At 35.6% G+C, this 15,619-nt stretch overlaps 1 protein-coding gene across 2 annotated transcripts in view; it reads right to left on the bottom strand.

Annotated features, from left to right (window-relative positions):
* CNTN2 (contactin 2) overlaps positions 1-15,619 on the bottom strand; it is a 907,647-nt gene that overhangs the window by 309,386 nt on the left and 582,642 nt on the right. For both annotated transcript variants that reach the window (XM_044076798.1, XM_044076799.1), the window contains one exon: positions 5,887-6,023. In XM_044076798.1, the coding sequence (XP_043932733.1) occupies positions 5,887-6,023 (137 nt within the window). The remainder of the gene's footprint in view (positions 1-5,886; positions 6,024-15,619) is intronic.

Raw genomic sequence — 15,619 nt, 5'->3', positions numbered from 1 at the left:
GATCCAATGAGGGCTTGGAAAAAATCATGAATAATAAAAGGAATTTATTTTTGCTTTCAAGGAAAAATAAGTTGTGTCTAAAGCTTCAATGTTCAAAGCTAATATAATAGTTGTGCTCAACAAACTGAGATGACAAATGCTTGCATAGATATATAAATCCTATATGGGGATAATGCCTGCCACTATACCCCTCCAAAAAAAGAGCACTACCTTTTGTGTTCCCCTCTGATGTTAGATTCTAATGAAAGTAAAAGCACAAATAGCTAAAGGTATATATTTTACACTTGAAGTTCTAAGGGAGAAAACCAAAGCACCTGTATGAAACTTACAGAGAAACAGGAAGTATGTGCAGATTTCGTATAGAAGGCAACACAGCCAAAAATGTAACAACAGAACCAAATGTTATGTGATGGCAATGCTAGTTTGCTCTATCACTGTGCCAATAATCAGTTGATATCACATACAACCTGCCCATACTGCCATAGCTACTTATTGTGTGCACTGCTGAAGTTCTGATTCCCTGAAATTGAATGATCACAATTTTATTTGTTTTAAATGAAAAACAGTAAATAATAATAAAAAATAGCAATTAAAAATTTTCAGCAAAGGTTTTGCTAAAGGGGCTGCAGTCCAGCAGCCAGTGCTACGAGCTGCTTCTTGGGCATTGTATTCTATGCTGGGCCATATGGAATTGGTCAATAATGCAGGAAATTAAAGTGGCAGGTAGCTTCTTTTAAGAAAAGAGAATTGTTATCACGTGTTGATACTCCGTTTTTTTCTTAATACAATTAAGGAACTTAATTCTGATCAGGTAATACATATAGAAAATGTTTGCGTATCCCGATACTGAAGTACCCACCTATATTAACAGCACTGAAAAACTTTTTGATGACTATTACCAATAGAGACATCACCTCTATGCTGTACATGTATGCTTCCCACAGACCTTATGAACTATTTCTGCTCATGATTTGGCATATGTCATGGGTAAGAACAGTAAGCTACTTGTCTGAGTAAGTTTATCCTACAGTGTTGGGAGACTGCAATTTGCTGCAGCTAAGTATAGTGTTCCCAAGTATTCAGCTTCAGTGTGTCATCACCAGGTATTTACATAATCGAAGGAGAAAACACACAAACAATTAAGGAAATCCTGGCCATTCCAACAAAAAATAATCTCCCAAAACATGGTCAAGAAAACAGCGGTGGTAAATGGAAAAAAGTTGCTATTTATTCTTCGGAAGAATTTATTTTTATTTATTTTAACATTTGTTTACCAGGAAAGTCTGACTGAGACAAAGCCAATTTTCAGCAGTGGCCCAGGGAGAGATTCTCCAGATGCATGTCTTTGGAATGTGGGAGCAAACCGTAGCCCCTGGAGAAAACCCATGTGAATGCAGGGAGGACATGCAGACTCCACACAGAGTGCACTCCAACAGAGAAGTGAACCAGAGAGTCTCTCACGGTGAGGTGACAACAATAACCGCTATACCACTGCACCACATGGCAACGTATTCATGTTCGCGTTCATTTTCTTATTTCTTACTGGCTTGGTCATTAAGATAGGAAAATAAAGTATAATGCAAGTTTTAAGAAACAAAGCATCTTAACACTTGTTGACATGTTTATTTTTTTCACAAATAATTTAATTTTGATCAGGTGATCTTTTTTTTTTTAATATGACAGGATGAAATCAAATGAGGAAGCAGTGGGCTAAATGTGAGCAGAGTGGAACAGGAATGCTTAGTAATAGCAATGAAGACAATGATTGCAGGTGTGCAGGAGTGCTTCAGGTATATAAAAATGCAATACTGTTATTGACAACTTTCAAGTAATTTCTTATGTTTAAATATATTTGCATGTGGTGCTATGTTCAGTGGATGGGTGGTGAAGGTTTTAATTTTACAGCAGCTACTTCCATGCAGAATAATAATAATAATGACTTTTAATTATATATATATATATATATATATATATATATATATATATATATATATATATATATACATATGTGATGTGTGAGGAATGGCAGTGTGGGTGGTGAACCAAGCTAGAAGGCAGCTACATTTGATCCATGCTTCATGTAAATTTTCACTTTGAAGGTATAATGCTGTAACAGAAAGCTGAAACATGTCCTTGAAACTCTATGACATTACTTTCATTTCTGTTTTGCAATAAATTTGAAATGAAACTCCATTCTTTCAGTTAATTCACTTTGTTTCAACAAAAAGGGCTGATAAGAGAAAAATAAATACTTGGTAATTGATTAAAAATAAAATAAATAAATACCTGGTAAAAGACCAATAAAAAGCTACTTGAAAATGAAAGCTATTATGTATAGTCATGATCATTTAATGCCAAAAAGTAAAGTGTAAAAGTGTAGTTGTGTTAATATTATGACAATGGCACCATAGCAAAGTTATAATAGTATAATGAAAGTTGACGTACTTAGGGGTGAATTATTCAATGATGAGTGGATTTTACTTAGTAAAGTTACTGCACTTCAGGACCAAAATCAGTATTGTGTTGTGACATATTAGCATGATTATTTAATCCCATGGTGCTTATATTTTGTATGATGTTCTTAGAATAGGGCACAGCTAAACAAAACACAATAAAGTGGTCAACTAAAAGGTGTATCAAAATCAGGGCTGATGCATAACTTAACTTAAATCCTGCATCATCCTATGAAAACTGGAATATTTGCTTTCATGAAGGTACACGTTCCAAAATCATTGGTGCTTACACTTTGTCTTTATATGTTTGACTACATTTTGATTTTTATTCATATGCATTTGCACCCAGGTAAAGAATGATCTAAAACAAAACAATTTCAGCCAATATTTTTGACCTTAGAATGATGGTGAAACTGTTTATTTACTCATTTCTGTCACCATTGGGTTCTAGACTGTTGTATGATCAGCTATAGCAAAAATATATCTGGAGTACACACTCTGTAGTATAAAGATATAAACATAAATAAAGCATAATATAAAATATATCATAGAGTGCACAATGTGTATTATAATGATATGGGCTGTTTCACATAAGGCTGAAGACTGAATATGCCGGCCTCCCCTGAAAATAGGCTCTGTACTAATCGGACTTTCCTGGCCAACAAATGTTAAATCAATAAATAATAATATAAAATATATCCTAGAGTACATATGGTGTAGTATAATAATATAAAATATATCCTAGAGTATGCACTGTGTAGTATAATAATATAAAACATACAATATATCTTGGAGTACACATTGTGTAGTATAATGATATAAAATATATAATATATCCTGAAGTATGCATTGTGTAGTATAATAATATAAAATATATAATATATCCTTCAGTACGCATTGTGTAGTATAATGATATAAAATATATAATATATCCTGGAGTACGCATTGTGTAGTATAATAATATAAAATATAAAATATATAATATATCCTTCAGTACGCATTGTGTAGTATAATGATATAAAATATATAATATATCCTGGAGTACACATTGTGTAGTATAATAATATAAAATATATAATATATCCTTCAGTACGCATTGTGTAGTATAATGATATAAAATATATAATATATCCTGGAGTACACATTGTGTAGTATAATAATATAAAATATATAATATATCCTGGAGTACACATTGTGTAGTATAATGATATAAAATATATAATATATCCTTTAGTACGCATTGTGTAGTATAATAATATAAAATATATAATATATCCTGGAGTATGCATTGTGTAGTATAATGATATAAAATATATAATATATCCTGGAGTACACATTGTGTAGTATAATGATATAAAATATATAATATATCCTTTACTAATGTTTTAATTTGAGTGTAACTGTAAGTTACTTAATGTCTGCCTTTTAATAATTCAGATTTTGTGGTGTGCTGTGACAACATCATGGGTTGTTTTATAAAAGGCTGAATGCTGAATATGACCAGTCATGTTGTAATTTATATTACATTTCTGCCTGTATGAAGGGAGAGAGCCCCTTTTTATTTTTCTACATGTGTACTTTGAAAACTTGATAAGCCTGCCTTTGCTGTCTCTGTTGCCCAGAAGAACAGAGTCCTAATGGTGGTTGTGGTGACACAAGTTCAACTATCAAGCTAACAGATAAAAATAACTCGAGGGTAAGACTGGGAGCAGAAGAGAAAAATTAAAAAAAACAAAATACTCCCAATGTACACAGGACTTAGCTTTAATAAAAAATAAAAAATAATTTTATTTTTTATTAACTTTATTTAATTTATTTTTTATTTTATTTATTATTTTTTATTTATTTTTTTATTTTTTATTCAAACTAAGTCCTGTGTACATTGGGAGTATTTTGTTTTTTCAACTATCACGCTCTTGTCCTGGAAGAGACATTTGGTGGTGGTAGTGGGGGGGAGGGGAGTTGAATGAGCTGCAAGTGTTCACCCACCAATCTTGGAAAAGGAAAACAGCTAGCTATATGTCTTGTACTTGGCCTTGCAGAAATTAGGCTACAGTTGCAGCAGGACTGGCTGTCAGGCAAGCTCTTACTTTTGCCAATTTTGCCGCAGTGTGTAACCAGCATAGTTGGAATTCAGTCTGTGAAGGCATGCATTGTGTGGTCTGGCATCACAGGCAATGCTATGGAAGAGACATGATGACTGGCGTGAGGTAAGTGGTACAGATGAAAAGCTAAACCAGTCAAGACTGACAGCTGCCCAGCTGTCATTTCTCGTCTCTTCATAATGCTTGGCTGCAAAAGGTAGAATAAGGGAATGAAATATTCATATGGGGCTATGGAAGCTTCATGGTCTGGCTACAAAACAATTTATATTTGACTTCAGCTTTTAAAAACCATAGAATGTGTGCCACTGTACTGATAACTGCATCAGACATTTGGTTATTTATTGCTCCTTTAAATCTGATAAAGACTACTAAATATAGAAACAATTGCTCAATTTTCAAATAGTGTAATATAGCACCAAAATGATTTTAAAGGCTGAAAGCAGATTAAGGGTGACCCAGAAACAAGTAACACAAGAAAGATTTTATGTCAAAATGTGTTGGCTCTGATTTGCAGAGATGGCAGCTTTAAGAGCAAATCTGTTATTGACTAACCTGGATAATAATAAATATACTCAGTGTTAGAAAATATGCTTGTATCACAGAAACAATGCACCATCTTATCTAGGATCTGTTTTTTATCAAGCCTACATATCATTACTAGGATATCTAGAGATGCACTAAACAGTAAAATATATAAAGGTGATTTGCATTTGTAAACTTAACTATGTTATTTGGAAGAATATGAAAAAAGATAAAGGTTAATAGACTATTACATGTGGAAAGCTATTAAATTATGCAAGACTAAAGAAGAACATTTTTGGCATATAAAGAAATTAAAGGCAGAAAACATGAACTACACAGAGTTTGTCTTCATTGTAGATTTTGCAATTTTAAAAACAGTGCAATAGAATAGAAACACACTCAGGACTTTAATAAGTTTACATAGCATCTTAAACATGCCACACACAAGAACAGACTTTGTTTTCCAATGGGTGTTTTCTGATACAAAATCATGGAATTAGTCAACAACTGAAAACCTTAGTCCTGCCTGATTGTAATTTCTCATTAGGATTATCAATACTATTTCCCTTGCTTCAAACTGCTCCACACACACACACACACACACACACACACACACACACACACACACACACACACACACACACACACACACACACACACACACACACACACACACATACACACACACACACACACAGCTAGCAGATCCTCTGTTCTTGTGCTATGCATTGTCCTTGTCGGGGCTACAGCTCCTTTTCACCTTGCATCATATGGGTAGAGGATAGTTTCTATATTACCCCAATTACCTTGGATAACAACGGCTGTCCATTTCTGAGCCACCGCACACTAGGTCTTGGTTTACCAGCTGCTGCACAGGTCCACTGCAGATCTGACTCAACATCTGCCTCAGTGTCCGTGATTACCTGCAACCACTCAGGCTGTGCTGTAACAAGTAAACAGAGGCAGAGGTAATGCTGCACATTATACAATGCTGAAAAAGACATACACTGATACATCTGGTAAAATACAGTTATACAAGTAAATTATCTGATTACAATTACGTTGGACATACAGATAATGCTAGCTCTCTATAACCAAGGTAACATTGCATTTCTTCTTACCTGTCACACTGAAAATCACATATTCTTACACCAGAACATAACATTTGTATTACAATAGTTAGAGGAGATCAAAATTATATATATTTATCAATGGTATATAATTTGATCAGCAGTTCACAGTCTGTTCCTAAAAATTTTAAGATACTTGATGTGATGTTGCCTCCATTTTATAAAGTGATAGAGCCGTGAGTATGGCCCAAATGAGTCAAGTTTGATTAGTAGTACTGGCATTGGAGAAATCATGGTATTGGAGAAATGAAGGGGCTGTGCCTGTCTGGGCTTTTAAGACGGAGGACTGGGCTACACAGACAGGGATGCATAGTTCATAGCAAATTCCCTGGCAGTGATAAAATAAATAAATAAATAAATAAAGTGTCTCTTACAAGGAGGCAGGGCTGTCTGAGGGATTGCATTTTCAAAAATTAGGACAATCCTGTGCTATGCCTATTGCTTTCCTCCCCAAAGAACAGCAACTAGGCATTCATGGGGAGTTAAGGCTTAGATCAAGAAACCCCAGATTTCCACCATACAAGACAGCACCAATGCTATCACTCAGCTCTTGCCACTATGGGAGCAAATGGGTTGAAGGGCTCTTGCCCTAAAGACAACATGAAGAAGTTAATAGGGTGGCTGAATGTGGAGGCTATATGATCACAGCGTGGGATCAAACCATCAAACACTTAATGTAATTTTTTTTTACATAAACAACATCCTTTTTAATGAGTGATTAGGAGAGTAATAATGCTCATCAGATGAGTGGTGCCGAATTTGGTATAATACTGTTCACCCAAGTGGATATAGCTATGCCTGAAAATGGTTACTTCAAGCAAAATAATTACTTTGAGCTCTGAGTTAGTTCAAAATGACAAAAAATACACTGAACCCACAGAAATTGCCAACATCCTGGCAGACAGGTTCAGTGCAAACTTCTCCCCCCCTTCCCCCCCAAAAGAACAAATGTCTATCCCAACAGAGTGTAGCCACCCTGACATCATAGATGCACAGGTGAGAGCTGCCCTCTCCAAAGCAAAAAACACAGCATCAATGTGACCGGACGGTGCCCCGGGCTGCGTCTTACATGAATTCCAAGAAGAACTGAACCCTCACGTAAAGTCACTGTTCAATCTCAGCCTTACTACAGGATATGTACCCAAGGAATGGCGTACAGCAACAGTGGTCCCACTCCACAAAGGTGGTGCACCAACGGACCCCGGAAACTATCGCCCTATAAGCCTGACTAGCCTGGTCTGCAAAGCTATGGAGCGTATCATCATGAAACTCATAAACAAAGACATTGGAAACCTCCAAACGCTGGATCCTACCCAGTTCGGCTTTGTTAAGGGCAGATCTTGCCTCTTGAACCTGGTCAACTTCTTTGAAACAGTCACCAAGGCCATAGATGAAGGGAAGGTAGTCCACACAGCCTACCTGGATCTCGCAAAAGCCTTTGACACAATACCCCACTCGGGCATCATAAATAAGCTCACCAGCTTAAATATCAACCCCTATGTCACAAGATGGGTTGTAAACTGTCTCAGGGATAGAACCCACATGGTCAGAATTGCAGGTACCATGTCAGACTCTAAACCAGTTACAAGTGGCATCCCACAAGGCTCAGTCCTGGGACCTCTATTGTTCGGTATATATTTCTCTGAGGTACAGGCTAACATGGGAGGACTATGGCTGACCAAGTTCGCAGATGACTGCAAACTGGGTGCCATAATCGACTCGCCGACTGACACAAGCATCCTCCAAAAGGGTCTCACAGAGATGGATAACTGGTGCTAGAGCCATGGCCTAAAGCTAAATGCCAAAAAGTGCATAGTCATCCCCTTTGGGAAAAACAAAGTGCCCACAAATTACCACATAGGTGGTAATCCATTAAGTACGGAAGAAGTAATTAGGGATTTGGGGACCCAAATAGATAGCAATCTCTCCTTTGACAATCACGTTGCCAAAGTGGTTAGAAAAACCTTCTATATAGCCCACCTTATCACAAAAGGGTTCACATCTAGATCAAGAGAGGTCATTGTGCCCCTCTACTCATCACTCATCAGGCCCATAATTGAATACAATGCCCCATTTGGGATGTACCTTACCTGACACCTGCAGCAACTGGAAAGGCCCCAAAAGTACCTCACCAAGAGGATCAAGGGACTCAAACAGATGCCCTACGCAGTTAGGCTAAAGAAACTCCAGCTCTACTCAGTTGCTTACCGCCTACTCAGAGGCGATCTGTGCCTGACGTATAAAGCCATGTCCAACCCAGAATTAATGGACATGCTCCACCTCAGGAAATACAAATCCCTTAGAGCTACACGCTCCAGGGACTTAAACCTCAGCACAGAAATAAATAGGACATGCTGGAGGGACAGATTCATATCCCAGAGGCTCCCCTCACTCTGGAACAAAATCCCAATCCATGTTAGGCAGAGTCCCTCAATGACCCTTCAAGAGAAATCTTGACGAGTGGATGGGAGATCATAGGTTTACCCCTGGGATCTCTTCTGTGTCCCTACTAGACAGAGACACAGTAAACTAACCTCAAAAGGGCTATCTTCTGTGACCTACTATACAGAGACACAGTCAACTAATCTAAAAGGGTGGCGAAAGCCGAACACACTCTGGCTAGGCTTATAAATGCCCTAGGGCAGATAGCCTAGTATCAACCTATGAACCTATGAAGAACTGTTGATAAAATGTTTATTTATACACAAGACTCCAGAATTAAGAAAGTGAGTGTCTTTGTCAAAGATTGGTCAATGAGAATTCTTTGTACCAATTTTTTAAATGTAGAAGCCTTTAAACTACTGAAACAACATACAAATGGATAATGTAGATGTTAACACTAAATTCATTACAGCATCATCCAGGAAGACCTGTAAAAAGCATTATATTCTCCTTCCTGGTTGGAAACCTGCAAAATGAAAAATAGGAAATATAATGCATTGAAACATTATTCCATCTTTGCAGAGAATTGAGCTTCTAGATTTGTAAATGGAGTGAGAATGGTGCTGCACTGATCTGGAGTACAGAGACAGGTGAGGAGGAATGCATTTGTTGTCACTGTTGTTAAAAAGCAGTCTGAAAGCAACTTAATAATCGGGGTGGAAGGAGGAAGCATTACACCCCCCTTCCTCATTCTTACTTTGACCAGGGTTTAAAGAAGACTTGCTTAGTGTGATAACGATCGTTACGAAGTCTAGATACTATTTTGGTGGCTGTAGTTTGTCTTTTGAAAATGAACACCCCGTGTTCACCAAATACGTTTGGCACTGTGGCTCCTTGAAATAAGCATGTATTGAAATGTGCAATCATTTGTATGCCAGTCACCAATGCAGTGATTCTAGTCATTCACAGCCTAAGGATATGAGTGCACACTTTTTAATGTGCCATATGATTACATACCTTGCCTTGTTCTGACATGGATATAATCAAACGAGAAGTGTGTAATGTGTTATTGTGTAATCTGAAAATAAGGATGAAAGAGTATAAGAAGGGCCAAGTCTTTTAAACAAATTCCAGTTAAAAAGCTGCTGTAACCATTTGTATAAGATTAATGTTAAAAAAGACAACAACAGTGATATAGTCATGTAGGGTCATAGTCAAATCCCAGGCTAGCTGCACCTGTGGGCTATTTTAAGCCAAGCCAATTTCACTTAAAGGTGAGAATCAAACCCTGCATTTTATGTCTGTGAAGAAAACACCTTAACCCATTATGCCATCCGCCAACCCCCCTATATATATATATATATATATATATATATATATAATATTCTGCCATAAAACTCTTTGAGAAACAGCCATTCTTGAAAAGGCACAATAAATATCACATGAAAAAGCCAGTCTCTTTAATGTCTTACTGCGTTAAACCTATCTCCCCAGATCATTTGACGTGTAAGCAGTAGCAGCAGTTAGAAGCGTAAGTTTGCATAGTGTAGTGTATATGTTACATTTTCAAGAATAAAGGGCCACTATTAATAATGAGGTTCCTACTGCTAAATCTGGCTGAACAAGAGGCATTGTGGTAATGACTGTAGGAAAGACAAAAGTACTTTGTTAATGGCCTGCCTCACCAATATTTGTAAAGTTAGAATAAGAAATTATCAAAATATTTTTTTGAGACTCAAAGATTTATCTTTGGAATACAGACAGTTGGTTAACACTTTTTTTAAATTTATTCTGTCTTAGTTTTATAGAGTGTCCTACATGCCAGTAACAAATTCTTAACAGTATAATTCCCTTAGAGAAAAGGAAATAAACTACATTGACTAGAACCTAATCTTTTTAATATCAGTAGAATCAAACTGTTAATAAAATTTCACTGCAAGGATTCACTGTCTTTGCAGCACTAACTGCCACCTATACATTACCTTATTAGTGCAAAAAGTCAATGTAGTAACATGGGGCACTGAATGTGATATATAAGCGCAGAATAGTTTGTCGATATGGCTTTTCAATGAGAGATGAAAAGTTGGCATATTTGATCAAAAATAAGTGCTTGAACATAGCTTTTTCACCATGAGGTTGTGGTACAGTGAGGATTAGGGAATTTGCCCTTTCCCCACTGTAGTGTGAGATTAGAGATGGTATATAAAAGTAGTAGGGGTGTGGTAGAGCAAAGGGGGGCTTGCCTCCTGTAAAACAAAAAAAAAAGTTTTATTTTGTTTTTTCGATCCTTTTAAAAATGAATGTTTTTTTTCAGGGGGTGAGGGAGTTATTCAATGGTTACATTTTGATAATTTCCTGATCAACATTTTAGTGATTTGAGAAGTTCTTAAACTAAACATAAATCCACTAAAGTTTAGTACAGCAATTAAAACCCATTACAAGATATTTAAGTTCCTGCCCTGATTTTTTACTACATCCCAAGCTCATGTTAACCAAAATATTTATTATCCAGATTTTTTAAATGATTTAAAATAACAGAATGAAGAACATCTGTAACATATATTTTCATGTGTTTTAATAAAGTGACAATATGTATGTTCTACTGGTTGGCAGTGAGATCTAGCCTGCAAAAACCTCATTTCTTTAAGAGGTGTCTCACTTCTGACATCTGAAAGGGTGGTAACCATAGTAATTCTGGAAAAAAAATGTCTCAGGATTGCCACACTGAGTAATATGTCCTAAAAAACATGTTTTCCTAGGTGAGATATGTGATGCTTGGTTTCACTGGATCGTCGCAGTTTATCATCAAACCATCACCAACCTTTAGAGGTCAAACAAGAGCTTTTGGAAAAGAATGAAAAAGAATGACTATTCCGTGATATGCTGAAGAGTTAAATAAACTTGCATGTTTTTCCATTTTTTGTGTATTTGTTCAGTCAATTATACATTCAATCAGTACTTGATAACACCCCATTTCAAAGGCAAAAAGAGTACCAAGTAACAAAGATTAATAGATTGCACCACAGTTTTAAATCTTCAGTCCATGTGTAGGCTTTAAAATCAGTCCAGCAGCCATTGCCACCCATGCTAGGGGGCGCCCAGGATATCACCTGTAAAATATGTAAAGCCTTTAGTGAGAAAACCTGCATTATATCATATTCCTGAAGATTCTTGCTTACTTTACTGCAATGCTATACTAGAAGATGATAGAAGAGTGTATGCCTCTCTAAAGCTGGTTGCCCATGTAGGATTTAGGGTAGGAGATTTAGGAAAGAGTTACTATTTCAGTTGTTTAAGTTTTGCTGGATAGCATACATTTTGTTGTTTTATTTCAGGATTCTATAGTGCCTCCCCCATGTCATCTGTTTCACAGTAGTAATTTTTGCAGTTTTGTAATTAATAAGCCATTACCTGGTCTACCACTTAACCTGTTTAGAACTTCTTTCCACTGAAACTAGCTGAATAACTTATATGTTAGACTTGTACAGTATCTAAGATACCATGAAGTTGTTATTTGTTATTCTAAGATATTTACTTGTTTCTTGGTTTTAGTACTGAAATTACTACTTGAACAACAGTGGAAAGCTGCTAGGACTACTTAGATAAGAAATACCTTTAATACATTAATATCAGCAGCTGACATGTAAATAATTAACATGTTTTATCTACAATTGGGAAAAAATAACTTTTCACTGTAAAAGGGGGTACTTTTCTGTTTGTTCCTTTGTTTCTAATAGTGTTAATACTCAGTTGCAGATAGCAGGCTATAGCATTGCTATATCTAGATACATAAGTAAGCTGTCTGCTTACAATAATTACACATGCAGTTTGTGTAAACATTAGAAACATTCCATATGGTTTGGAAAAAAAATAGAAATGTTCCATATGGTTTATAAAAATCAGCCTGTGTGAATTTTCATTCAATAAAAAATGTTAACGAAGGTGTTTAATCTGTGGGTGACAATTTACAGAAAGTTTAAGTGCATTAGAAAGACAGACTATCATTACATTACCTTAACACTACAAAAGATGACTTGGTTAAGCTGTTTTTCAAAGGGATATATGGGCAAGCTCTTCTAAGGAAAGAAATGCTTCAGTGGAACAACATTACATAAAGATGTTAGCTATGCTTAAAATGTGTTCAGAGTTCTTTAGCCAGTTCAATGCCCTGCACTAAAATGATTGCAAGGCACATTTATGGTTTCCATTATGTGCAAAATAAATGATTTTCCCACTGTTATTTTGCATCTATATTAGATGATCAAACGTTTAAAAGTTCGAACGTCATATGGTCAACAACATATGATCGAACTTCTAAAAGTTTGAAAATCTAATAAAAAAAATAAACCACAGAAAAAAACTACCTGAATGTTTTAAGCAGGGGGGCAAGCCTCCATGCACCCCCCCATGTGGGGGGGCTGCACCTCCCCCCCACACTTTAAATATACCAACTCTGAGATCACACTACAGTGCAGGGAAGGGAACTCTTCCCATTCCGCACTGTATGGAGATCTCCGTTGAAATGTTCAAACTTTTAAAAGTTCGATCATATGGCATCGACCATATGATGTTCGAACTTTTAAAAGTTCGATAATGTAATATAGACCCATTGTTTTCTTGGTATATATACACACACACACACACACACACATATATATATATATATATATATATATATATATATATATATATGGGTCTACTTCATATGGTCGCAGTTCATATGGTTGAAACTCATTTGGCCGGTGGCTCATTTGGTCGACAACCAGTATTCAAGGCAATTAACAGGGATTTGCCCCCTCCCCAAAGTTGTGTAACCCTGGAGTTGATATATATAGTTAGGGGGGTGTGTGGGGGCGAAGTCCCCCACTAATATTCATTTAAAACATGAAAATACAACAAAAATTAAACATTTTAAATGAATATAGGTGGGAGGCTTCACCACTCCCCCAATGTGAGGACTGTGCCCCCCACACCTCCCAACTATATATATCAACTCCAGGGTCACACAACTTTGGGGAGGGGGGAAAATCCCTGTTAAGTGCCTTGAATACTGGTTGTCGACCAAATGAGATGTCGACCAAATGAGTTTCGACCATATGAACTGTCGGCCATATGAAGTAGACCCATATATAGATATATATATATATATATATATATATATATATATATATATATATGTATACATATAAAACCTTGGTGTAATGTGTTGGATCATTGTGTACATGTTCTTTCTTTATTTCCTGGATTAAGTCAGATTTTATTTATCTCACTTTCTTTGTCTGCCTGAACAACTGAAGTTTTCCTTCTAAATTAAAAATAAATAATTCATTGCATGTAATTGGCAGGGTGGAGCTAGAAGCTCTCCATTTGAATTTTCAAAAAAAAAGTAAAGTTGTAAACAATGTTCTTATGGACTATACAAGATAAATAGAAAATAGTGAGGTATATCAGGATAGGATATTGTTTCACTGGAAAATGTGAACTGATTCACTTATCTAAAAAAAAACAAAAACAAACAACAAAAAAAAAACAACAAAAAAGAGATCCTTGTAAATGTTAAAACAATTCAACACATGCAGTTTGTTTGAATCGGTCTGAGGCTTTCCATTTGATCTTACAAACCAACTTGAATGTTCTGTAAGTAAAATAAAAAAAAAGTAACTGACATGTTTAAAGTCTCTACAGTGCAATTAATATGAAACTAAAGTATATCTGAAAAATATCCCATTATTGCATTAGGATACATGCCATGGATTTGTAAAGTTACTTGGGTAAGCTGTTCTTCGAAGAGACAGTTGAAGAAGCTATTTTCCTAAGGGCATTTGTGTGGTTTCTGATAATGGAATCTTTTTAGGTGTTCTTAAATTTCTCCATCTACATATTGTAGTATCTTAGAATATATATCTTTAAATATTAGCTCACAGGCAGGAAATGCATGTCATGTGATAAATCTCTTTTTGGAAGCCAGTCGCAGGTGTGGTGGTTGATCACACATCCAACTTATTTGAGTTATTAATGAACATCCTGATAGACATTATGAATGTGACCTTATGTCAGAAGGGAAGAACTAATTTTCATGTCACTAATTCTTCTGTAATGCAGAAGTATAATTTACAAATCAAAACTGGCACAATTTTTGAAGCAATGTCTCCATAAAGTTTTTTACTCAGATAACACATGGAAACTCAGAGCATTTTATTTAAAAAATGGCCCAACTTAAACTACCAGGAATTCTTTTTCTGCAATGTAATTTAACATTGGATTGGAAAGTATGCATCCAGAAATTCAATTTGCTCCTTACTCAAGTAGAACAGTCAAGAAACATGGAAAGGTACAACATGACACATTTCTGGATGTCAGAGGAATAGAAGCCTTGAATGTATTTAATACAATTACTTTTGAAGAAGATAACACAAAACATCACAATAAGGAAGAAATTTTGGAATTATTATGAACCTAGAAAAATACAATTTATTCATCAAATAATCTTTAGCAGAAACCAGTGCTTAATGCAGACTGTGGATTCTTATGCTACTGAGCCAAAGAATAGAACGAACAAATGTGAATTTGATGGTTTACATGATTAATTGACAAGATAGACTAGTTTGGTGTGCAAGAAATGATCATACAAGGGGCAGATGTTTAGGAGAGGCAGTCCAGAACTTGTCTAAAGTGTTACTATGTACAAGAGTTAATGAAATTTAAGTATACAGTTAATCGGATTAACTGAGAAAATAGATTTGTGGCGGATAAAATATAACTCAATTAATAAAGTAAAAATGTAACACAAAGTGAGAAAACAAAAAAAATGACAATGTTATCAAGAAGGAAAGATTAATTAAGCATAGCAAGTATGGTACAGTTCAAAGTCAAGCTTTGTGTACTAGATATGGAACAGGAAGATTTGTCCAAACAGTTAAATAGTTTTGTAGATGCTGTGATAGAAATAATAATTTTACAAGGACGAGTAAAACAAACGAGTATTTAAAAGAATTTATACACTGTTGAGTAAAATGCAAAAATGTAC

The sequence above is a fragment of the Protopterus annectens genome, chromosome 7.part0, assembly GCF_019279795.1.
Source record: "Protopterus annectens isolate FY-2018-M chromosome 7.part0, PAN1.0, whole genome shotgun sequence".
In the NCBI taxonomy this organism is placed as follows: Eukaryota; Metazoa; Chordata; order Ceratodontiformes; family Protopteridae; genus Protopterus; species Protopterus annectens.
This window is presented reverse-complemented; position numbering and strand designations above follow the sequence as displayed.